General features: G+C 42.6%; 1 protein-coding gene across 1 annotated transcript in view; it reads right to left on the reverse strand.

Moving 5' to 3' along the window:
* Positions 1-26,137, reverse strand: part of LOC101166997 (corticotropin-releasing factor receptor 1) — a 107,892-nt gene that overhangs the window by 16,170 nt on the left and 65,585 nt on the right. Inside the window, exon 6 of the mRNA XM_023949582.1 lies at positions 1,497-1,603. Coding sequence (XP_023805350.1) covers positions 1,497-1,603 — 107 coding nt within the window. The remainder of the gene's footprint in view (positions 1-1,496; positions 1,604-26,137) is intronic.

The raw sequence follows: 26,137 nt of genomic DNA on the forward strand, positions 1-26,137 counted from the left end.
ACAAAATCAACAAGAACAAATACAGTTAAATAAAATAAGATTAAAAGAAAGACCAAAACAATGTGAGGATGGATAGACAGACAGATGGACAAATTAACAAACATAAAAAAAGATAAAAGCAGCATCAACAAACTAGTATCCTGTTTGTGGCTGTCCAAAGCCTGGTAAATGCAGATTGTGTATTTGATAAAAAATATTAAATAAATCAAAGGACAAGACAGATGTTTGGAACTGCTATGATGGTTTTCTGAGCTTATTAGGGCCTCAGAGGGATTCAACACCCCCAGTAGTTTTGATTGGAGTTGTAGTGTGGGAACCAGCGTCATGCCTTTATTTTATTGCTCTAAACTCTGTTTTTGATCTAATATGTATCTTTAACAGAAGCTTCACTGTTTTCTTTGGTCTTGTTTGTCATCTCTGCTCTTCCTCTTCATCCAACTTTGCTTTTTGTTGTTCCTCTCCTCTCAAACCACTAAACCCAAAATATTTTGATTGAATCTGTTGGTAACTAGTATGGGATGGTTCTGATTCTTAGTCCATGGGAACAACTGCTCTGCGTGTTTCAGCTCTAACTTTAAACAAGAAAAAAAGCTCTTTGTTTCAGAATTTCAGCAGGAATGCTGGTCTGAGAGCATTTCTCCAGGAGTCTTGAATTTCCCACTCAAGGAGCACCATGAAGTGGTCATTTACAATTCAATTTCACATAGAAGTACATCCCACAGTGAAAAGCTAAAAATATTTGTCTGCCACATGAACGAAATGAACACCTCGCTCCTTTCTCTGCCTCTCTCAGTCTTTCTGGTTCCCCTACACTGAGCAGGAGTGTCAGCCGTCCCCTCCATCACACCGTCGGTGACAGTCTGCCCCAAAATGCTGCTCAGTTCCATTACAAAGTCCAGAAGGTGGGTAATAAATGCCAACCCACTCCTCCACCTCAATGCCATTTCGGGCTGGTTGACGCTTGTCCTCCCTGCTCGTCTCTGCGCTTCACGGAGGCCTTAAAACACAGCTCGGGCACAAATGCAGTCCTGTTGAGCTTCCACTTATTACTTCTCCTCGTGCCCTTTCACGCTTTTCTGGCTGTTTCTGGGTGTCTCTGAGATCGATAGCAGCCCCGGCTGTTGAGGGTGCTAAGACCTTTCTCTCGTTAACGCGCAGCTTATTTCAGTTTGTCAGAAGAACCCTTTCCACCTCTATTGGCAGTCCCAGCTGGCATCCAAAAGTCTGTTTTGATTCCCCCCCCCCCCACCCCCCCCACCCCGCGATGGGTCTATTATTCCCATTTGTGAGGAAATGTGCCCTACTTTCTGCAGGCGTCTAAACCCCTTTCCATCTGCTGGATGGAGATAGTAAAGGTTTCATTCCATGACCAAACCGTTTCGGGATCAGAACGAGCGGCGCTTTCAGACTCCTGCGATCTGGAGAATGCGAGCGTTTCTGTCACGTCATCGATCTAAGATTATCAGGGGAGCGACCTCCGCAGAAGCGGCGCTTACCTCAAGCAAAGGAAGAGGAAGAAGGCGATGAGCAGCGCCACCATGGAGATGCAGTGACCCAGGAAGTTTATGATCACAGCGATCTGGTAGTGCATCTTGCTTTTTCTCTGTGAAAGAAACACAAGGCGATTATTTTCCTGATTGACTGTTATTATATTTTTCAGGGATGAAAAAGGCAATAGGAGGAGTGTAAACCCTCCATATTTGAAGTTGGCCTCCTGCAGCGGCTGCAGCTGAAGCAGCTGTTCACAACCACAGCAGGAGCGACAGAAGCCATTAAAATTGAATGCAGAGTTGGACATCATTATAGGACATGCAGCTTACAATTTGTCAACAAACCAAAAACTGTTTCATCTTTTAGTTCATGAATAAATTAATATTCCTGATATTACAATTACTCACAAAAGCTGCTAAACAAAAAAATTGAATTCTTTATTGAATCGGAATAAGTGCAATATACAGTTTAGTCTGAATTTGTCCAAACACGGCGGAACCAACATAAAACATCTTGTCTTTGTTAAACTAAAGAGCAATTCTAGATTTTTCTCACCACACCCAGATCTGATGGATTTTACTGATGGATCCATTTAATTGACGCATAATTTCAAGACAAACTGAAAAAAAGGAACTAATAGAACACCTAAAAACCGTCAGCCTGACCAAAAGATAAAGTTTTAGTAATCCAAACACAGCAGCAGGTTCCCACCTGAATGTATGAATGACAAGAAACAAAGAGAGGACAATCCTCTGATTCTTTCTGGTGATATTTTTTTCTGGTGATAAGTCGTAATAATTGTGATAAACAGTTTCAATTATTCATTCATGGTCTGACCTCTAATCACAGCTGGACTCCTGTATCAGGACGCCGCTCTGCTGAAACTATTTCCAGATCAGTTTTCTGTAGCTGGTCTCTTGGGATTGAAACCAGCAAATCATTTGTAAACACTGAACAATCTTCCAGTGACTCAGTGCCTGAAATCACAGTCTGGGACTTACATATCCATTGTGATCGGATTTCCCCCCAACATTACTAACAGTAATCCGCTCTGTGGTGGATTTATGTAACGCAATGGTGTCTGCGCCGTGATTAAATGTGAGGATGTTAAATCCTCACCCCACCCACTGACAAACCGGTCATCTGTTTGGATGGAGCTGCTCAAACAAGAAGGGAGTGAGCGGTGGATGGAGAGCATGATGATGTCAGCCGCTTCCTTTCTCCTCCTTTTTTAACGTTTGCCGAATGTTTTCATGGAGAGAGTATGAACAGATGTTTGAAGGGCCGGAAAATCGGCCTCCTGATCCCCTGATCATGGCATTGTTTGGGAGTAAGGGAAAGGTCGTGGCCATGGTTAAGACCCTTGTTTCCTGATGAGGACAGAATAATCCTTTCTGGCAGAATTTAAAACAAATGAAGGGATTGTGATTTTTTTCAAGACTTTTAAAAACACAAACTCACATGTACAGTCAGGAGTCATGAGGCCGAGTCTTGCCAAAGGCTTATGGTAGCGGGGGGGCAAATTTCTGATGACACATTTTTTTAGGATAAATAAATATAAATATAAAAAATGTTACTTTAGACATACAGGACTCAATCCAAATGAACCTAAACTGTTCCAAATGACCAAAAAATCCAGACTTTTGCATGAAGTCAGATTAATGATAAAAAAATATATAGATTTAAGGTATATGTAAATCTGGAATTTTTTTTCCTTATAAAAACAGACTTTTTTCATATAAAAATAGCCACAAATTTTCATCCTTTTAACTCAGTGTTGCTTACATTATTGAAAGTTTTTTCAATGGAGGGGGATAAAACAAATCTGAGATTTTTGCTTTTAGTGTCTTCTAAAAAAATAATATTGAAATAAAAAAATGTAACAACAAATGTGCACATAAAACCTGAAGTTTCAACATAACCTGAAGGGTCTCTTAAATCTCTCACACCTGCCTAGTTTTTAGCACACTTTAAAAAGGTTTGATATCAATCCATCAAAAAGCGATAGTTATTCATCTTGATGCATTGAGCTTTCAGAGGTAAAATGTGTTGGAATTTTGGGAAATTTTGTGAGGTGTTGAGACTTGTGTTATTGCATTGTCCAGTCACAATCAAGGAACAAAGTGACAAACCTTTACAAAAAAGTCACAGCTGTCCTGCGCTTTCTGATCCATGAAAACGAAGACCCGTTTAAGATGAGAATGAGACTGTTTTGAGACTATTCTCTGCCTTTGACTGTATATGAGAACTGGACTGAGTGACCCCTCCCCCCCTCACATTCCAAACAGGAAGTAGCCGCTGAAACCAAAATTCTATGGAGAAATAAACATATATAACGCAGTTCCTCCATTGGTCAGAATAAACATTCTTGCTCTGATGCCTTTTATAAGCTCTTCTGGATGATCCAAATTTTTATTCATGATATTTTTTTCTGTTTTGTAACTTATTCAAGTTTTAAACTGACCAATCAGATACCTCCATAACAGTAGAGGGTCTTAAGTCCAATGTTCAAAATGGTGTCATAGCAAATCAGTGTAAATCAGCTGATTCTGTCACGGAGAAAAGTGGCTTTGCGCCGATATGCAACACTTTACGTAAACAAAGCCCTCATGAAATCTAAATTAAAGCTGATAAAAACCATGTGAAGAATCTACTTTAGACCGAACATTTGATCGGTCCACTTAGTCCTTCAAGTGAAGGTTCATGGTGGCTGCTTGTGAAACACTTTTTGGCTTTAAGCCCTGTGTATTCATGAGTGAAAAACAGGATTGCTTAACTTAATTTATAAAACCCTGAGAACAGCAACTTTGTGACAAGCCTTGTTTTCATTGAAGCCACATCTTTGTTAGGGGTGGAGTCGTCTCGTGAGAACATTTCTACAAGCAAAAGTGGGTTAAAGAGCAGCACTTCTCAGGATAATGCAATTTAGGAGAGAACTTTTTCAATCAAATTGGTCATAAAAAAGGAGCAACTAAAGCTGAACATTTGCGTCTCGCTAAGGGCTTTAACTGCATAGCGGCAGTATAAGGCGGAGTGTCCTCACCATCGTCTTTTTATGATTGTTCTCAAACATGAATGAAAGTGTGCGATGGTGCGGAGCAGCACCTACACCTTTTCTTCCTGGAGCTCTGCCTTTTATGCGCTGCAGCTCTGAGAAGCCTCTCTTCAGAACGTGACAGACAATGTCGCGCTGTCAGAGCCTTTTTGCACGTCTCAGACAACACAGGTTGAGAAATGATCACCTTTGTACTTGAAAAAGATGGAGAAGAAGCAAAAGACAAAAGTGATCCCAACAGAGAAAAGTTGTTAAGGTAGCCCGAGCTGTTGCGTCTTCATCAACCTATAATCTGCAGGTTGCTTGCTGGGGAGGCAGAGCTCATGTGGGCGAGAGTGCTTTTTAAATAAGATGCTGGGAGGAAAGTGTTGCCCAATGCCCTTCCAGCACTTTTACTAGAAAATTGCACAGTGCTGTTGACAAAATCTCTCACACTGAATCAATTTAGCTGTGCCCTATTTAGATACAAAGCTGTCAACAGCAGGCCATGGAAGACAAGTCTGACATCAGGCAATCAGGTGAAATCAAATATTCACCTGTTTGTTTCTGAGACGCTAAAACAAGCGGTTATAAAACTAAGAGCTCCGGGGCTTCTTCACCCTAGCAGTTCCAAGCAGCCTAATGGACGTTCTGGAAGCAGATGTGTGCTGCATGAAACCAGAACATAATTATGAACCAATGATTGCCAGCTCCAACATCCAAAAGTGAGTGGGTGAGTTAAGATTGTCTTCACTTCACCCTTCAAACTATGTAGTTTTCCATTTACAAGAACACCAATGTTTGGGAATTGTCTGCTTTTGTTAGTGGAGTAAAGCCTCTGCGGAATTATTGTAAGTTAAAAGAGATGTATTTTTCAATAAAACAGTCAGGAATGTTCCTCACACTCTGATGAATTCCAAACTGCACACCGAAAAGCCTGAAATGCTTCCATAGCTTATGTTCAGGCTGTTCTGTATAAAACTGACAGGACATTTTCACCTGCAACCAAACCAGCAGCTCAAGTTTTAATGCCTGGAATACTGTTTTTTATTTTGTTATAGTTTACTTGTTTTAATATATTTTGATGTCATTGACTGTCCAGTGCCCATTTTGTCCTCTGCATTTGTCCGCAAGTGGCCGGGATAGCGGGATAGGCTCCGGCTGGGGGGGGAACGAGGGGTTGCAGGTCTGAACAGCGGAGGGGCCCAGACCCCCCTGCTAGCAAACAATAGAAAAAAGAGAAGAAGCCCCTGTCAGCCTTTATTGCTTATTGACCAGCTTTTCTGTGTTTTTGGCCTTTGTTTCTGACTCTTGGATTATAGTTTCAGTAGTGATGGCAGAAACGGAACGATTGGAAGTTTGAACCATTTGGAGCGATTGTTCCTTAAAAGATTCAATCTTGTGGAAAGTGCAAAACACCTCACCACAGCGACATCAAGAGGCTAAAAAATGTTTTCTAAATCCTGAACTGGAATGTTTTATGTTTATTTTACTTCACAGGTTGGTTTATGCAGTCAGTTTTGCATGACAGAACCTTTTGCAGCTCCACTGGCTACCAATCACACACCGGATTACATACAAAATACTTCTCCTGACTTTTAAATCCATCCACAACCTTGCTCCATCATATCTATCAGATCTTGTTCATGTGGCCATTCCTACCCGCTCGCCTTGTCACTATGGGGGGCAGAGCATTCAGCTGCTCTGCACCCCGGCTCTGGAACTCTCTACCTCCGGACCTCAGAAACAATGGGTCTCTCTCAAAATTCGCCAAAAAACTGAAAACTCATCTTTTCCAACTCGCCTATCCCCTCCGATAACTTCCTATTTCTGGCCTATTTGTATGTATATTTTATTGTGCATTCGATTGCTTTTATCTTATTTTATTTTCACTTTTATGTACGGCGACCTTGGGTTCCTTGAAAGGCGCCTAACAAATAAAATTTATTATTATGCAAAAGAGTGCAGACGCTTTTCCCCCCGCTCCTGCCGCTTCCTGCTTTATTTGCTTTTTAATCATTTAATTAATCATTTTTAATTATTTTACCTCATCCACAACTCCTGGAATATCTGACTGGTCATCCTTTTTTGTGACTTCCACCTGTACAAATCAATATTTTTACGTCTGACAAGCCAGCGACATGTCCGGAAGAGGAAGAAAAACAAACTCCCACTGTGAACGCTGTCGGATCTACCAACAAGAAATAAAAGAGCTACAAACACGGATATTTACTTTGGAAACTGAAAATGGACTTCACAAGACCCTTCTAGTAACATCGGGTGGTAAGAAGCCTGCTCTTACTACAAATGAGAAGAATAACAGTGACATAGACCTGAGTGATGTTGTGTCCTTTCCGAAACTTTGTGCGGAGGAACTCTGTGTCAAGCCAAAGCGTAAAGATGACAGAACATCCGAAATAAAGCTCACAAACAGATTTTTACCCCTAACACAATGTGATGTTAAAGAACAAAGTGAAATTGGACCACAGAATAGGAGTCATAATGTTGGCAACAAAGCACAGGCAGAAAGAAAATCTGTGCCAAACGTCAAGGTCAGAGATACGCTGCTGCTTGGAGATGGCGCTATCAGTGGAGTCAGCCACAGAAGAATGCAAACTTTATGTTGCCCAAGTTCTACTGTTCCAGTGATTACAGGACTCTTATCTAAAGTCTTGTACCAAGGAGTCAAACGAATAATCATCCATGTAGGTGCTGTCGATATCAAAAAAGAACAATCTGAACGTTTGAAAAAAGACTTCATCAAGTTATTTGAAGAGATTGACAAAGTAGAGGTTGAAGCATTCATCAGTGGACCTCTTCCTAACATCGATGGGGTGTCACTCAAGTTCAGCCGTCTGTTTCAGCTGAACAATTGGCTCTCCAGAGAGTGTGCTTCCAGAGGATTCCATTACATTGAGAACTTCAATACATTCTGGAAACGAAAGGACCTATTCATGGGAAGAGGCCCACACCTGAACAGAGGTGGAGCAAGAGAGTTAGTGAAGAACCTCCTCCACGCTCTGGGGCAAAGAAGCCAAGGCCCTGAAAAGGCAGCAAGGAAGGACCGAGCCAGTGTCCCAGGAACCACAGCACAACGGCAACAACAACTACCTCCACCACCAACACCGGTCAAAGACTTGGATCCGGCAGCACCAGCACCACAACCACCTCCATCTAAGGACTCAGCTGCACCAGCATCACAACAACCACCGCCAGCTAAGGACCCAACCGCAGAACCACAACAACAACCACCAGATTTGGCCCCAGAAATACCACCATCTGACCAGCCGTGGGCCCCCCCTGCTACATCTACTCCCAGTGAAGACTCACTTTCCTTTTCGTCCCCCCCACTTTCACCCATGGCCCTACCTAGCCATTTTGATAGCCTCATTAAGTCAGGAATTAAGATGGCTCCCCTAACACCTGTGAGCCTCACACCACACAGGAGCTCTCCTACCCCTCCAGCGCCCCCTCCTCATCCTTCACCCAAAGTCCCTCCAACACGTCCTTCATCCAAAGCCCCTCCAACACGCCCCCTCCGCCGTTCACCCAAATCCCGTCTAGCTCCTGCTCCTCCTGGTCCATCACCCAAACTACCCTCAACTCGACCTCCCCTGCGCGCCTCTAGACGTGCTATCCCCCAGAGCTAGGATGAAACGGGCCCCCAGTGTCCTAGGAAAGGTTATGTCAAACTGGGGCCCTGTGATGAACAGCTTCCTTCTGGTGCTATACCTGTAGTTGCACCACGTAGAATGCAAAAAAGGGCAGTTAGACTGTCCAATCAAAGAAATCTAGTTGATATCCCTTGCAAGAAGGTTTTGACCAGTCCCAAGGAAACTAATCTCAAACTTGCTGCACTCAATGTCAGATCTTTATGCAACAAATCGTTTTTAATCAATAATCTTATCTCTTCTTTTAATCTTGATTTTATGTTTTTAACTGAAACATGGCTTGACAAAAACACAGGAAACATAGTTCTAGTCGAATCAACTCCCCCCAACTACAAACATGTATCGGAAATACGAGAAAATAAAAAGGGTGGAGGCGTTTCTGCACTGTTTAGAGATAATATTGCAACCCGCAGACTATCATTTGGTGTGTTTTCATCATTTGAGTATGTGTCCTTTAAGATTGAGTTAAAACAAACTCCTCCCTTACTCTGCATAGTCATGTACAAACCTCCTCATCACAGCCAAAGTTTCATTGATGATTTCACTGAAATGCTCTCAGTTGTGTGCACAGACTTTGATGGTCTAGTCATTACAGGTGATTTTAATGTTCATGTTGATAATGTCAATGACAGAAATGCAAAAGAGCTCAATGCTGTCCTTGAAACCTTTGATCTAATTCAGCATGTAAGTTGCCCCACCCACAGCAGAGGGCACACTCTCGACCTGCTCATCACAAAGGGGGTTAATATTTACAATGTCAGTGTGGTTGATGTCGCCCTCTCTGATCATTTCTGTGTATTCTTTGACCTGTCTGTTGCTCCCAAACCACCGCCTGGCCCTGCAGTTGTCCAAAGGAGACAAATAAATGAGAGCACTAGGGCACAGTTTGTAGAAATGATAAACCCTGAAAACGCCTCTGGTGCCAATGTTGATGAAATGCTGGATTCTGTTACTTCTAGCATCTTGAATGTTCTAGATGCCATTGCCCCTATGAAGGTTAAATTGAGAAAACATAGACAGAAAGCTCCCTGGAGGAACGATGATCTAGTCCGGGCACAGAAACAACAGTGCCGCAGAGCTGAGCGAAAGTGGCGCAAGTCAAAACTCCAGGTTCATTATGAAATGTATAAGGGGGAGTTTTACGCTTACAACCAGATCTTATGCAGAACAAGGGAAAAGTACTTCTCTGAAATCATTGGAAGTTGCAGCAGCAACTCTCATGTCCTGTTCACAACAGTAAACAGATTAACTAACCCTCCAACCCAGCTACCAATAGAACTGGTTTGCACACCCAAATGTAACGAGTTTGCTGTATTTTTTAATGACAAGGTTCAGGGCATTAAAAAAGCCATCAACTCCACAACACATATAAGTATCGAACGGCCACCTACTCACTCTAAGCTGACTCACTTTGTACCTGTCACTGACCAAACTGTCCAAGAGACCATCACCCGTCTGAGCTCGTCTACATGCTGCCTTGATGTGTTACCCACTAGATTTCTAAAGTCTGTCCTGAACAGTGTATTGCCAATCAATTACTCAAATAGTTAACATGTCTCTTCAATCTGGAATATTCCCAGAGGCCTTAAAAACTGCAGTCATTAAACCTCTCCTGAAGAAAAGCGGTCTTGATCCCACTGTACTGAATAATTACAGACCTATCTCTAATCTGCCATTTTTAGGAAAAGTCCTTGAAAAAGTTGTCTACCAACAGCTCACTGATTTTCTCTTATTAAACAATTCATTTGATGTTTTTCAGTCAGGTTTTAGACCCCATCATAGCACAGAAACTGCTCTTATCAAGGTAACCAACGACATCCGCCTGAACACTGATGATGGCAAAGTCTCTGTCTTAATCCTGCTAGACCTGAGTGCTGCCTTTGATACTGTTGATCATGGGATCCTTTTGCACAGACTCCAAGACTGGGTGGGCATCTCTGGATCTGCCCTAAGTTGGCTCAAGTCTTATCTGGAAGACAGGAAATACTTTGTTGAAATTGGGAGTTGTGTCTCAGACTACATGGCCTTGACTTGTGGTGTTCCCCAGGGATCGATCCTGGGACCCCTTCTGTTCAACCTCTACATGCTGCCACTAGGGCAGTTAATACACAGTAATAACATATCTTATCACAACTATGCAGATGATACTCAGATCTATGTGTCACTGACAACAGGTGAATATGGGCCGGTGGATTCACTCAGCCACTGTCTCCAACAGATCAGTGCGTGGATGCAGAACAACTTTCTCCAGCTAAACTCAAACAAGACCGAAGTTATAATTTTTGGCCCACAAAAACAAAGAGAAAGTGTCAGCAGCTACCTTCATTCTCTGTCTCTTAAACCCTCAACTCAAGTCAGAAATCTAGGGGTAATCATGGACTCTGACCTGAACTTTAACAGCCATATCAAGTGAGTAACATCAGCGGCATTTTACCATCTGAAAAACATTGCCAAAATCAAAAACATAGTGTCAAAGCCAGACCTGGAGATACTTATTCATGCATTTGTCTCCAGTAGGTTAGACTACTGTAACGGCCTGCTCACCGGCCTCTCCAAACGAGCTGTAAAACAGCTTCAGTACATCCAGAATGCTGCTGCTCGAGTCTTGACCAGAACCAGGAAGTATGATCACATTAGTCCTGTGCTCAGGTCTCTGCACTGGCTCCCTGTAGCTCAAAGAATAGACTTCAAAGCAGCTCTGCTTGTGTACAAGTCTCTCCATGGCCGAGCACCAAAGTGCATCTCTGACATGTTAGTGCCATATGAACCATCTCGTACTCTGAGGACCTCAGGGGCCGGCCTCCTGTTGATTCCCAGAGTCAGAACTAAACAAGGGGAATCAGCGTTTCAATATTCTGCAGCTAAAATCTGGAACAGCCTCCCTGAAGTCGTAAGACAGGCCTCTTCTGTGTTCATGTTCAAATCTAGACTTAAAACATTTCTGTTTAGCCGTGTATATGACTGAAAGGTCCTATCTGCACTTTTCTTTCCTTTCCTTTTTTTATTTTTTTTATTTTTTATTTTTTATTTTTTTTTATTTTTTATTTTTTTTTATTTTCTTTTAAAGTAAATTTTACGTTGATTATTTCTATTATGTATTGTGATTTTAATGCATTTTTCTGTTTTGTGAAGCACCTTGAATTACTTTGTGTACGAATTGTGCTATACAAATAAACTTGCCTTGCCTTGCCTTATTTTATTTTCACCTAACTGTTTTCATGTAGTGAGGGTGGAGCATTGGTTCTTATTACTCAACTACAAGAAGAAAGGCTTTGCAAATTAACATTGTTTGGAGGAGCTTTTAAATGCTCTGCCAACATTCAGTGATCATAAGCCACCAAAAGACACAAAAGTTCATTGTCTTTAATTGTTGTGTTTCACTGATTATGAATTCTATGGTGCATGAAAACAACAGAGACGAATCCGAACAGCTGGTGGCATAATGGAACGCAAAACGAATCAGTCGCAGGACCTCCCTGTTTTGATCAGGACTCGGAACAATGTTTCCAAACAAGAGTTCCACTGAAGTTTCACAGCCTTCCGCCCAATCTTCCCATCACCGCTGAGTTTTTTCTTTTGGGTTATGGATTCAGACTTTTCTCTGAATCCTTCTGCTAAAAGTGTTCACTGGGCCATTTCCACTGTATGTGGTTTACAGTTTCCCTAGTCGGATACTTTCTGTCACCTCAGAGGAAGTCGTCACTCTAAAGTCAATCAGTGAGGAAGGACACTGGAATCAGATCTGCTGTCAAAGCCACCCCAGATGCTTACAAAGGTTTTATCTCCTTTGCTGACAACAGTGTTTTCCAGACGCTGTCAGCCTCTCCATTCCCTTCCCTGAGCATTTTCAATCAAATCTGTTTGAGATTCCTGATTTCAAGGTGTTTTGCGATGTTTGAACAAAGTTTACTTTATGAAAAGGAGGCTAAAAATGGACAAATATGATCGTGATTTAAAGTAATGAAATTGAAACAAGACAAACCAAAGGAGGACAGAAATGAACATGATGATTAATTATCACTGAAAATGGACGGACCAGTGTTCTCAAGGTCTGACACTTAGTTGGGTTATGCCACAAGGGTCTACTCTAGGTCCACTCCTGTTTACAATTAATATAAATGATCTGGGACAGCAAATGAGTAATGCAAGCTGCAAGTTTTATGCTGATGACATGATTTTCTATTCTTTCGCAAATACACTGCCATTTTTTTTCTGGAATGAGTCTTTGCTTAAAAACAAAAAAAAACAAAAGTAATGCTATTATGCAATAACAAAAACATTGGAAAGACAAGCAGAATGACACTCCCCCTAATGTTGCTCTTAATGGATCGGCTATTGAAATTGTTCATGCTTTCAAATATATGGGCATACTAATCAATAACTCGCTTTCTTTTTAAGCCTTTTTTCCAGTTTTTATTTCAGAAACAAGTTTTTTTTTCTTTCCATGCAAAGACGAGACTTGTTGCTGTTTGATGATTGTGGGGATATTTACACACATGTTCCAGTCCAGACTCTAAGCATGTTGGATTCAGTTTTCATGTCTCTTTGCGTTTTTCTTTTTTAGGAAAATTGTTCCATAAACTCATCACTGTGAACTCTACTTACAAGTTGGATAGCCTGCTTTGGAGGCTTGGCAGCTCACCCACTCGTACAGATTCCTATATAAGGGACTCAGTGGGCTGCTCCCATCATACTTAAGTATGAGTCTTCAGCAGAGGCCTTACGCTCTCCACTCTCAGGATGTTTACTCACTGAATGCCCCTAGTGTCAGGACAGAGAAGGGAAAGATGGCCTTTCAGTATCGAGGACCTACGGACTGGAATTCTCTACAAGGGACAAATCAACTTCCACATCTCCCAACTTTGTCTCGGTTTGATGCTATTCTATAGATCTCGGGAATAAAATCACTAACATGTTGTTGTTTTTTGAATTTCTTTACTGGTTTAATTGAATAAAATGTCTTGAGTTGTGTAGCAATTTGCATTTTGAAAAAGAGATCTGCCGATTTCAATGTAACTTTTCTGTTTAAATAATGATAAATACATAATAGTAAATAACAAAAGGAAGATTGACCTCATTTGTCTTTTTGAAACCAGAACAAAATGCTTAAATATTATGTTCTGGCTTATTATTGCATAAATATTAAATATATGATCATCTCTCAAAAGTCAAATCAATCCTTTGTTTTGTTATTTGTATTATCTTTTGCATTCTATCATCCTGTAAAACTGACACCTCTCCCTACTTCAGGAAACAGTTACTTTGTCCAAGTCTCAGCTTTAAAAAGTTTTTTGTCTCTTTCTACTTGTAAAGACTGACCAAATGAAGAATTAAATGACTTTTTTATTCTCATTGCGCAAGATTCCTGACACTAGTCATATTTTTTGCTCTAGTAGTTTAATTAAAGTCCTCATTCCTCTTTCATCCCTCCTTTGGTCACACTTCCTTATGATTTTTAAGCAGCAAATTGGGGGAAATATTTCCATTCTCCTTTTGTTGAAGTTCAGTGGAAAGACGTGCAGACTTTCTATTGAACTGCCATTCTTTATGGATACTGTGGAACGTTGTTATGTATGATTAAAATCACAAAACACATCTTCAGACAACAGTAAAATTGGGTTTTCCAAGTAAATAAGTAATGGTTCTTTAGCCAAATGACTTTTACAATATCAACAGAATGAACAAATATCTGATTCTGTGCATTCCTAGTCTCCCTGGTTGAGCCGCTGCACGCAAGCTTCAGTACGTCCAGTGACAAGTATTGATGGGGTGCAGTGAAGCACATCCTTACTGGACTGTAGAGTCAAGTCTGTGGGGTGGGGGTCCATGCTTTTCTGTTTGGATGTGGGGGGGAAAGAGCTGACGGGAAGCTGGAAGATCGTTGCCTGATGCCGTCCACTGTGACATTTGATGGAGGAGGGACAACGGTTTGGGCCGGACCAGATGAAATGCGTGTTTGTGCCAAGATTTTTTGTCTCTACAAACGTGTTGTGAAGACACATTTCCTGTCCTCCAACAGAGGAGCGCTTGGTTCTCTTGAAAGTTCAAAGTGCACTTAGAGGCCATAATGGTCCATGTTTACTGCCGGAAAAGCTGCATTTCACGGTTTGCAAACATCCACAAGTTTGGGAAGAGTTGAGGTTCTTTAAAACAATTCCACCAAACAGTTAGAAACTGTCCATCATCTGCGTTTTCACTTCATTGTCATAGTTGACACCAAACTTTGATGAAAGATTTTAAATCCCTTTTTTTTTTTTTAAATCCCTGTATGTTTTATTTATTACACTTACACTTAAGGATTGTGCGTTATTGTTCAAATAAAAAAGAAGAAAAAAGGAGAAATAATATTTAGGATTAGAGGAGTGGATTGGATTAACCCTGGAGAACCCATGGGGTCAAATTTGGCCACTTTACATTTTTATTATTTCATCAGATTTAAATAAATGTATTTTACTTTTATTTATGTATTTATTTACGTAGATATTTGTTTATTTATCTATCATTTTTAGCAGTCAAAAATGACTTGTATGCAGAACTGAACAAAACTTATTTAAAAAGGTGTCAAATTAACTTTAAAAACCCAGAGAAAATTTGCTTTTGGGGTTTCCCTATGCGAGAGTGCATTTTATCTTCCTCTTATCAAATGTCTTTAACCTGTTTCCTTCAAGTGCGTATGTGTGTTTTCTCTGTCATACATGTTCAACACTTTTGAAAAACTCTTAAATCTCCCACTTAACATGTTCAGATTCAGTCGTCCATCCAGAAGATTCCCAGACCCCCCATCTCCATGGATACCTCTTTCAGGGGGAGAGTTAATCTCCTGGAATAATCTCATCCCAGCTGCTTCATCCTCAAATGGAATCCACTGCAGTGAGAGCTGAGGATCATGGAGGGAAGAAGCCACGACGACCACATCTACATACAGCAGAGCTTCCAAAGCATGAATCCTTTTCATTGGGTCTCTTTAGGGCCACAGCATCAACTATTGATCAATCTCTGTGAGTGTCTGATAAACCTCTATTTAGACTTTGACATTTCACGTCTGATTCTAACAGTGATAAATGCTTTCACACTGTTGCATACTTTGCTATAAAAATGTGTCATGTAAGAAACCTGTCCGTGTTTTCTTCTGCCAAGCTGTGAGTGCAGTCCGCCTCTTTAATCAATGTGGCCTTTTGCAGATATACCTAAGTTGGCAAACTTGTATCGTATCTGTGCACATTCACAAAAACTATGAATTATACTTAAAGACCCACTACGATCAAAATGATGCTTTTGAATTTTTTTTTATCATGTTCTTGTTGCATTTTTCTCATGATGGGGACATATATAAAGAAAAGTGGGCTTAAAATTGAATTTCTGAGGATTTCTTTATTCAAACTGTTGTGAATCAGGAGCAGAGGAAAAAATGCTGGTGGAAAAATATTTTATTTCTTGAGGAGAAACTGCAATCGTCCCCGCAAGGCTCCCCGCTTCACTTCATTCTGATCCATCCTTTTGCAGATGACTACATTCGTGTATGTCTTTCTTTCCCTCATCTTAGCTGGCATCTGGCTCAAAAACGTCTGATATTTCTCACCATTTTTGTTGCACCAGTAATATGGCTCTGAAAGGCTGCAAGCTAATTTACACACAATTAATGTAAACATAGTGTAAACAGAGATCGCTCAGCAACTGAAAGGGGAAGGAGGGTTCTGCAGGAACTATGTCCTAGAAAACAAAACAGTTTTTTTTTTTTTTTTTTTGCTAAACACAATATTATCACAATTAAAAACCACTGGGAACATTGGATATTTTATCTAAAGTGAATAGTTTTGTTACTAATAACTAGGCCTGGGTTGATAAAATCGATCTGAATCGATCCAAGCTTGACAGATCATTATTCCATGGTCCGGGTGAATTTTCGATTCTGATTGGCTGCTGGGTGTGCATTAAAAAGTGTTATACCACAGGATGACCGCACAGTGAAAAAATAAGTTCCGGTCACCTAGCTTAAATGTTTTGTATCACTGTGCCGGCTTCTTTAAAACAACCTTTTGCTCCATCATTTGGACAAAAACAAGCAGAAAGAGGTGAACTTTCTCTCTGAACTGATGCTGTATTCAACCCATCGGAAAGATCAGCATACATATGTTGCAGAATCTTGACTGCAGCGGTGGTGCGGCGCGACACGTAACAAATAGTCCGCTTTTTGTGAGAAAAGCGATCCAAATCGGAAAAAAAACAAGAATTAAAGACTAAAAACTGGTTAATATTTTTTGCCATTGTAAGTGACCATGGTATAAGCGGGTTAATGGCCTTTGAAGTGTGCATTATCACTTTTTAACCATCCTCCTCAGGCTTCCACATCATGCGTTAAAAAGTGATAATAAACACTTCGTCGGCCATTAACCCTTACACAACGCACAGTGATAATGCACGCTTTAAAAAGAAGTTCTGGTCACATATCTTAAATGTTATATGTGACTGAGCTGGCTTCTTTAAAACAACCTTTAGCTATATATTCTGGACAAAAACAAGCGGTAAGAGGGGAACTTTCTTTCTGAAGTGAAGCTTTATTCAACACATCGTGACAATCAGCATAGTTATCGCTTTCCTTTGCCGCTCCACTCAAGGTCCGTGACGGTAATGTGACAAGGCGCTTTTTGTCATAAAAGCGATCCAAACCGAAAAAATAACAAGAGTAAAGGACTAAAAACTGGTTAGATATTTATTTCTTTTGTAAGTGACCATGTCAAAAGGGGGTTAATGGCCTTGGATATGCATTATCAGCATTAACTCTAATAATGCTTTGCATCGGACGGTTCAGGCTTCCACGTCGTGTGTTAATTTCTTATAATGCACACTTCGTCGGCCATTAACCTTTACATAATCGATTCATAAAAGTAGAGATGGATCTTTTATGCCTTTCCCTTTTCGGTGACCTAACGTATAGCAGCAGTAAAGCCAAAGTCTGCTTGCTTGATGCTAACATATAATGGAACTTCCCGTGGGACAGCTAATGCTAACGCTCGTTTGACCTAAACATACATTCCTGACTAAATAAACAGCTTTATATCCTCACAGGCAGGAATTTTCCAAACTTTTTTAAGTAAATATATCTTAAAAGTAACCATTTGTGGTCTAAAACACAGTTTTTTGCTCAAATCTTCTGGAATAAAATGAAATTCTATAACGCAAGCTCTACCAAGTGGGCAAACTGAAACGCCCTGCAGAAGAGGCTGAACGTAATGATCTGCACATTTTTATTGGAGCTTCTCCTTTTTACAATTTTACAGTATGTGAACGGTATCAGATTAATATGAATATCATTAAAAATGTATACATTATTTTTATAGTTCCATCTAAATATGTCTAAATGTGGAAGCCATGTAAATTCAAAATGGAATCAAATAGAATCGAGTGGATCGTGAATCAAATTAATCCAGGCTCTGGTGAATCGAATTGAATCTAATCTGGAAATTATTGGTGATAGCCAGGTCTGCTAATAACTACATTAGATAAAACTATTTAAAAAATCCTCAATAACATGATGTTAAAAAAGCTCATTTCCATCTCTGTTGACTCTTGACTCTTGTTATTTTTTGTCTGCTCTAATAGCTTCTGGCTCTACGCCATTAAGACCACTTTGCTGCTCCTTCAAGGATGCTTACAGGCTGGATCAGAACAGTGAAGATGAAGATCTGATCATAGAAGTGCTGCTCACTTGTGCTTTAATACAACCCTGAGATAACTCAATCATTCCTGAAATGGGACTTGCATAAGGCTGACAAACACTTCAGGAAATACATTAACCAAATAGGAGGCTTTAAAAAAAGGATGGTAGAGAAGAGGTGGGAGGCAGACAAAACCAGGATCATATCAGACCCTCTTAGGTCGGCAGAAAGAGCCAAAACAAAACAGACTCACTTTCTTTCAAGAACAAAGATGCTCAGACAATAACCTGGAACCAAAACCCAAAAGGAAATGAGGATTCCTCAAACAAACTTTCTAATAAATTAACATTTAACAATTAAAATTAACATTTTATAAAACTGTCACATCTATTAATGAGAGCCAATCAATGCCACCTAACATGAACTCAGCCAACATAATTCTTCTTCTAAAACCAGACAAAGATCCCACTAGTCCTTCAAGCTATCGCCCTATTTCTCTAATCAATGCAGATGTAAAAATTATCTGCAAAGCACTAGCACAGAGAATAGAAAAAATCACTCCTCACATAATTCACTTCGACCAGACTGGATTCATCAAAGGCAGACACTCGGATGATAATGTCCGTAGACTAGTTAATATAATAGACTTTGCCACCATTAAAAACCAGGAAATGACGGTACTATCGCTGAATGCTGAAAAAGCCTTTGACAGAGTTAATTGGAAGTTCCTTATTACTGCCCTCCATAAGTTTGGTTTTGGAGAAGCATTCATCAATTGGATCAAAATATTATATCACAACCCCAATGCATCAGTTAGAACTAATAAACAGACTTCAAACAGGTTTTTTCTTGGAAGAGGAACCAGACAGGGCTGCCCACTCTCTCCTTCTCTTTTTGCTATATTCATTGAGCCTTTAGCTGCAGCAATAAGACAGAATGAGAGCATTATAGGAATAAAAACCAAACACAGCCATCATAAAATTAGTCTTTATGCGGATGACATATTACTGTTTTTAAGGAATTTACATTCTGTAAATGAAACAGCAATGATCATAAATGAATTCTCCTCCATATCAGACTATTCCATTAATTGGAATAAGTCTGTTTTATTACCACTCAACAGGAATATGGAACAAAGACTCACAATTCCAGTTAAAACAGGAAATATCAAATATCTGGGTATCTACTTTCCCCCCAAACTATCAGAACTGGTGCAGCTAAACCACACCCCATTACTGAAAAGCATACAGGACGATCTAACACGCTGGACCAACCTGCCTCTGTCCCTTATGGGCAAGGTAGCCACGGTTAAAATGAAAATCTTACCCAAAGTTAATTATCTCTTCTCAATGATTCCCACACAACCGCCATTAAAATGGTTCAAAACATTAGACTCATCCATATCAAGCTTTCTATGGAACAACAAACCTGCAAGAATTAGTCTAAAAACTTTAAAATCTGCAAAAAGCTGTGGAGGATTAGAACTACCTAATTTCCACAAATACTTTCTTGCAAATAGATTACAATATATCTTAAAATGGTTAAAAAATAATCCAGAAACCAAATCATGGTTAGACTTGGAACAGGTGTTATGTGGAAAGATCAACCTGTCACAGCTACCATTTATTAGCCAAACAGTTAAAAAACAGGATTGTTTCAAAAGCATTAATATAAATGCCACCTTAACAGCCTGGTGGGAATTTCTCAAAATATCAAAATCATCAATTCAACCGTGCAAAATGACACCCATCTGGAACAACCCGGACATCCTTATTAACAAAAAAATGATTCACTTCCCAGCTTGGCAAGCAGGGGGCATAAAACAACTAGAGCACGTAATTATTGATAGAAGATTCATAACCCCCCAGGAACTTCAAGACAAACATAGAATAAATAACTTCTTGGAATATCAGCAACTTAAATCAAGTATTACTAAAAAGTATAAAATTAAAGACGACGATTTAAAGCTACCAGATGTAGTTACCACTCTGATTAATTTTTCAATGAATAGAACTCTCTCCAAAATATACAAACTTTTATGTAATTTAGATAACAATATTGCCCTTCCAACAAAAAAATGGGATGCAGATTTGAGCATCAGCACAGATGAAAGCTTCTGGTCAGAACTTTGTCTAAACACCTTTAAACTGACAAAAAGTCCAAATCTGCAGCTAATCCATCTCAAAACTCTTCACAGAATTTACTACACTGGACAGAGGATGTTCAAGATGGGTCTCAGTAACTCAGACATTTGCGAGCACTGTGATAATAATCTACCCGACAGCTACATGCACGCACTGTGGTTCTGCACTCCTGTCCAGGCTCTCTGGCAGCAGGTATGTGCCGATTTATCAGTCTGGCTTAAGGTTTCAATCACTGCCTCACCGTCACTTTGTGTGCTTGGTGACATGAGTGCCATCGATTTAGAAGAAGGATTAGCATCTATCATTTTCATAACTCTTTGTATTGCCAAAAAAACTATTTTAATAAATTGGAAAAACAAGAAAAATATAAACATAAGTCAACACAGAAATCTGCTGTTTGATCATATCAAAAAATGTCAGCCCAAAGCTCAAGTAACTTTGAAAGAATTCAGTCTCTCTGGTCTCCTGTGGTTGACTCCATGACTTAGGGGGTGGAGGGCTTGGTCGTCGCTGCTCCTTGCCCTTCTGCCGTGGTTTGGGGTGGGGGTCGGGGCTTCCGGTGCCTGGCGGGGGCGGTGGGGGGCTCCGTTGGTCGGGGGGTCGGGTCCGGTGCCTGGGTGGGGCGGGCTGGGGGGCTGCGTGGTCCTCTGGGCTTGGGTGTGGGGGTGCGTGGTGGGGGGGTGGGGTGGTGGTCTGGCTTGGCTTGGGGGGGTGGTCCCTTTGCCTGTGCTGGGGGGGGTTGGCGGGGGGTCCTGCTCGGGTGGGGGGGGCCCAGCGGCGCCGGATGGGCTGCCCATCTGCACCTGGGGCTGGGATCGGCCCTTCCCTGGCTCTGGGACGGGACGGGACGACCCTCTCGGGGCCCCCGGTCGCTCTGGGTGTCACCCGCTTCGGCTGCGGGGTCTGGGGTGGGGTGGGGTGGGGGGCTTGTCGGCCCTGTCCTGTGGGGGGTGTTCTGGGGGGGAGGGGGGGCCCATTATTAGTACGGGTCGGGGGGGCTAGCGGGTCGGGGTCTCCGCTGAGGCAATCAGTGGTTGCCTCGGCCGGTTGGCCTCCTCGGTCCCGTCGAGGCCTGACCAGAGCTCTTCTAGGGCCGGCGTCTGGGGGTGGGGGCCTGGGCTTGCTCCGGGGGGGGGCGACACTTTCTGGCTCCTCTCTCTCTGTGTGGGGTGGGTGGTGCCGGGCCTGGGGTGTCGGCGCCTCCGGGGGTGGGCCCCTGGGCTGGGTGGCCCTGGCCCCTTTGCTGGGGGTGGGCTGGGGGACGGCTGTTTGACCACCGGGGGACAGTCTACCAGCTGTCCCCAACTTACCCCCTTCCTTATATAACCTTATATTAGGGTGAGGGGGTGGGGGGTTTAGCCTGCGATGCGCCTTGGGGGGGGGGGCTACTTGGGAGTGGCCCCCCTCCTATGGTTGCCGTATGGAGTGGGCCCCCCCTCTTTCGGTTTTATTTGCACCTTAGACATGTAGGGTCCTTGGTAGGGGGGGTGCTTGGACATCACTGCAAGCAAGCAGCAGATGTCCTCCTGGCACCCTACCCGCCAATTTTAACCGCACCTTAGACATTTAGGGCCCCTTGGTGTGGAGGGTGAGGGGACATCACTGTGAGTAATCAGGAGATGTCCCCTTAGTGCCCTACTCGCCAATTTTAACTGCACCCCCCTTAGTACACACACCCCTCCCCCTTCAATATATACATTCAAACATAAACACACACACATGCACACAAACAAACACCCTCTCAAACACCCATACACGCACACACTTTTTACAAGGAAGATGGGACCTGGGTCCATCTGTCCCCTACCCCTTCCCTGGTGGGGGGTGCGGGCCCCTTGGCGATGGCGGCCGTGTCCCTTGGGTGCCGGCTCCCTGGGCCCGGCGGTGCTCTCTCCGCACGGTGGGGGGGTTCATATTACACCTGAGCCGGGGGTGTTCGTGTCCCTGGGGGGTGGGTCCTGGTCCTTGCCCCTGGGCGCTGGGCCCCGCCAAACTTCCAACATGGCCGAGCCTGGTCGGGCCATATTTATAACATCCCTTGTGGGCCGCCCTTTTTTCCCCGGGGTTCCCCCCTCCTGGGCGGGGGCGGCGGGCCCCTGCCTTGCTCCTACCTGGACCAACCGTGGGCCGGGTGGGTGGCTGCCTGGAGTGCGGAGCGGGTCTCCCTTGGGGGGTCCTGGCTCGTACCTGGGGTCGGGGCGGGGGGATGCCCGGAACTCCTGGGTGGTGGTGGGGTGCTCGTCTGGGGCTGTGGGCGTCCCTCTCCGGTGGGGCCCTGCGTTGGGCTCTTCCGGCGCGGCGGGGGGCTGCTTTCCTGGCTGGGCTGGGGCGGCGCTCTCTTTCCCTCTGCGCCTCCCTGCTCTCTGGCTCTGGGGGCCTCGCGGCGGTCCTGCTGGCCCTGGCCTGGGTGGCGGTCTTGGTCGCCCGGGGGGCGGTTGTTCCCTGCCTGTTCCCGTGTGGCGTTGGGGGAATTCCGGCTGCCGCTGCTGCTGCGGCGGGGGTATGGGTGTGGGGGTGGCTGGGCGCTCCTCCTCCTTCTTTTCACATTCCACCATCCATTTTAGAAGAACATAAACACTCACCTGAGCACAGGTGTTAGCTCACCTTTGCACTAATAGTTTGCATGATTGAATGAATGAAAGATTTCACACTAGTTGGTTTAAAGGCATAGGTATGCGTTCGTGAACACTATCTGTTTTGTGTACATGTTGACATGTGGACATTTTTGCGGCTAGCAGGTGTGTTGATAATATTTGAGTGTGTGTGAACAGGCCCCGCCCTTTTTGTACTACATTTGAACCGTACCGTAACGATAAACAACCAGTAAACCTGTCTGCTCTATGCTGCTTCATGGTCTTACCCCCCTTCCCCTCCTATTATCACCTTCCTACCCCCCCCTCTCTCTAACATCCCTCTCTCTTCTTCCCCTCTTTCCTTTTCCGTCCGGTCCAACACCAAAGATTTTCAAACACGATTGAAATTAATAAAGTTTGGCCTCAATTACAAAAGGGGTTTATTCAGACATACCTTTGGTTTGTCTGAAGATGAATAACCCCTCTTGTTAAAATAAAATATGTCCAACACAAGAGGCCCTCAGCTCTCATCTGTTTGCCTAGCTGTTGGACAGGACAAGTTAAAAAAAAAACAAAAAAAAAAAAAAACTTTCTAATAAATGTTTGAACCACTCAGCTTATCTTCCCAGCAGGCAACCTGGATCCGCGCTTTAATGTCGACAGAACTTAAAAGGTCTCTTCAATGAGAATCTCAACATCAGTGGGTAAGTTCAGAAGTTCTGTTGTGTTGGTGACTGCTGCATCTCTCTTCTCTTTACTGCAAACTCAGGTAGAGCTCATCCTGTATTCAAAGAAGACAACAGCGGAACTATTTCCAAAAGAATCAACTAAAGAAAGCCTCTTAAAAGAGCAAAGTTCAGACTCTGTCCCTATGTCCCCAACAAATCCGAGTCCCTCATTGGTCAAAGTTTGAGCTGGTTTCACTTTCAACATGCGTTCAAAGACAGTCAAAGAAACTCGCATAGGTAATGTGAAGGCGGAAGCCTGACAAATGGATATACGCGTGTTTATTTAGGCTTTCTATTGAAAGTGGCTGCTTAAATGCGCATTGCTGAGCGCAGTGTGAACAGAGCTTTGAACTCCACACATCATTTTTACACAACTTTTCCCACCCACTGTAAAGCACAGTGGCAGAGGCTTCATGGTTTGTTTTATGGCAAAAGGATGCAGGAGCAGGATACATAGTAAACAATGAGCCCTCTGTTTACAAAAAAAAAAAAAAAATCATTCAGAATCAGACTAAACATCCATCTATCTTCAGAACCCAATGAATCAATGAATCACAGTTGGGCAAAGGCGGGTCCAACCTGAACAGGTTACCTGTTCTTTTGCAGGGCTGCACACACACATGCACTCACATTTAAATTCACTCATGAACCTATGAAGCATGTTTTTGTACAGTGGGAGGAGACTGGAGTGCCCGGTAAAAAATCCACACATGCAAACTCCACTCAGAAGGACCCCAGCCGGGAATTGAACCAGGACCTTCAGGCTAACCACTGTGCCACTGTGCAGCCCCAGACCATAAGTCTGACAGTTAAATCTCTTCCATGTGCAGATGAGGTGACAGAACAGTGATCCAAAGCAGAGAATCTGCAATAAAGTCTGGAGAAAAAACAAAGAAGGTTTTGGAATTGTCAACTAAAATGAAATGCCAGGCATCAGTGAACACGCTGAATTAATGTAGTGAGGCCAAAAGTCCTCAAAAGTCCCGCCATGAAAGACATAGATAAAGCCACACAGGAAATGACTACGTCCACATATGCAGCTAAACAGAAAACCACTGTTCCATGGAAATAAATATGTTATACTTGAGCACACAAGAAAATATGAAAGTATTCATTTTTGCACATGGCTACATATAAAACATGCCACCACAGATGCAGTGCTTACATAATCTTTGGGGGAGAAAAAGGAGGCAGGATGATTGGTGCAATCCTTGTGTAAATGTCCCTAAACCCCAGTTTAGATGAGACACTTTACAGGTAATCTACTTCCTCAGGCTCTCACTTTGTGTCAATCACTGATCAGCTGCTGCTCTGTGATTTATTTCACGGGGAAGAAGGACTAAGGGAAGAAAAAAAAATCACAATTTTAAAAGGTCAGACACTCCATATCCATCTTCTGGCAGGATCGATGGAGCATCAGACCCAGAGAGGCTCTGACAAAGCAGTGCGACTCAACACGCTTTGCTAATCCTCACAGCTCTGCAACCTAAAAATAACTGCAACGGGAGAGCATGCCTTCACTGCCCAGGAAAGAAAGCAGTCAAAGAATGCTGTTGTGTGATATATTTGACTTCCTGTCAATAAAGCAAAAGGTCAAAACTCTTTAAATAATCAAAATTATTTATAAACACACATAGAGCCATGAAACCACTAAACAACAAGCAGACGATAAGAAGGGCCTCATTTAGAATCAGCACCGTGAGCTGCACACTTACCAGATACCAGAAACTTTTAATTCAGTATCGATTTAAGGGGGAGTCCTGCATGGTCGGAGCCAGTGACATCAATTCAGAAACAATATTCTTTCAATGTTCAAACTTGCTGCAGTTTTCCCACACAACTATTTCATTTCTGAAGAACAATCTCCTTTCGTCAGACCTCTGAACCAGAGCCGGGATCTGTGGTATTTGCCGTGATTGGGAGGCGAGCGTGACACCATGCACATTAAAGGCTGAGTCCCCCCAGGGAGAGACGGCCAGCTTAGGATGCAGAAAATGCAAGCTAGATAAAAGATATGAGAAAATTTGAATTATCTTCAAAGTTTTAGCTGCGATTTGAACTCATCAATCTATTTTTTGGGGGGTTGCATGGCAACAGGCCCATGGCTATACTGTGAAATCCTCTGCTCTGCAACTCCAAGGAGTTTGGAACACAGATAACAATCCTTGAAGACCCACCCCAATGAAAATGGTGTTTCTAACATGTTTTTTGTGGCATGATTCTGATGAGGCAGAACGCATATAAAGAAAATGAAGCTTATTTCTTTAGACACGACTTAATCTATTTATGTCTTTGTTGTCCTTATCCGAGCTGAAATCTGGCTCATAACTGTACGGCTCGCCATTTTTGTTGCAATGCAAATGTTAGGTTGGGGTTGTGAGGGGCTGTAAGCTGGTGGGAGAGTGCGTAAACAGATAGGGGAAAGGAAGTGGGGGGGGGACTTCCCGAAACGTAAACCTTGAGCTTTTGACAGTGACATTTTTGGGTTGACTTTAAAGCTGAAATGTTGTCTATCCCTTAACGGTCTAAAAGTAAGTCATTCACAACATAAAGATTAGTAGCGGAGGTCCACCCAGGAGGCCCCAAGGAGCAAAAAACCAACAATGTGACACATGCAGTCGAATGCAGTGGGGGGGGGGGGGTCGCACTCTCTGCAAGCTACACAGGAGGATGAAGCACATTAATCTCCTGCTTTGGCAGACTGTACAGACACATTACATTGAATCAAACACTCTTTATTTGCTTCCTTGCGAATGGTAAATGTCACATTACTGTCACGTCTTTGCTTTGCTGGAGGGAGAATTCTGCTGAAAACGATCATTTTTCTCCAATCTTGTAGT

This window comes from Oryzias latipes, chromosome 19, assembly GCF_002234675.1.
Source record: "Oryzias latipes chromosome 19, ASM223467v1".
Lineage (NCBI taxonomy): Eukaryota > Metazoa > Chordata > Actinopteri > Beloniformes > Adrianichthyidae > Oryzias > Oryzias latipes.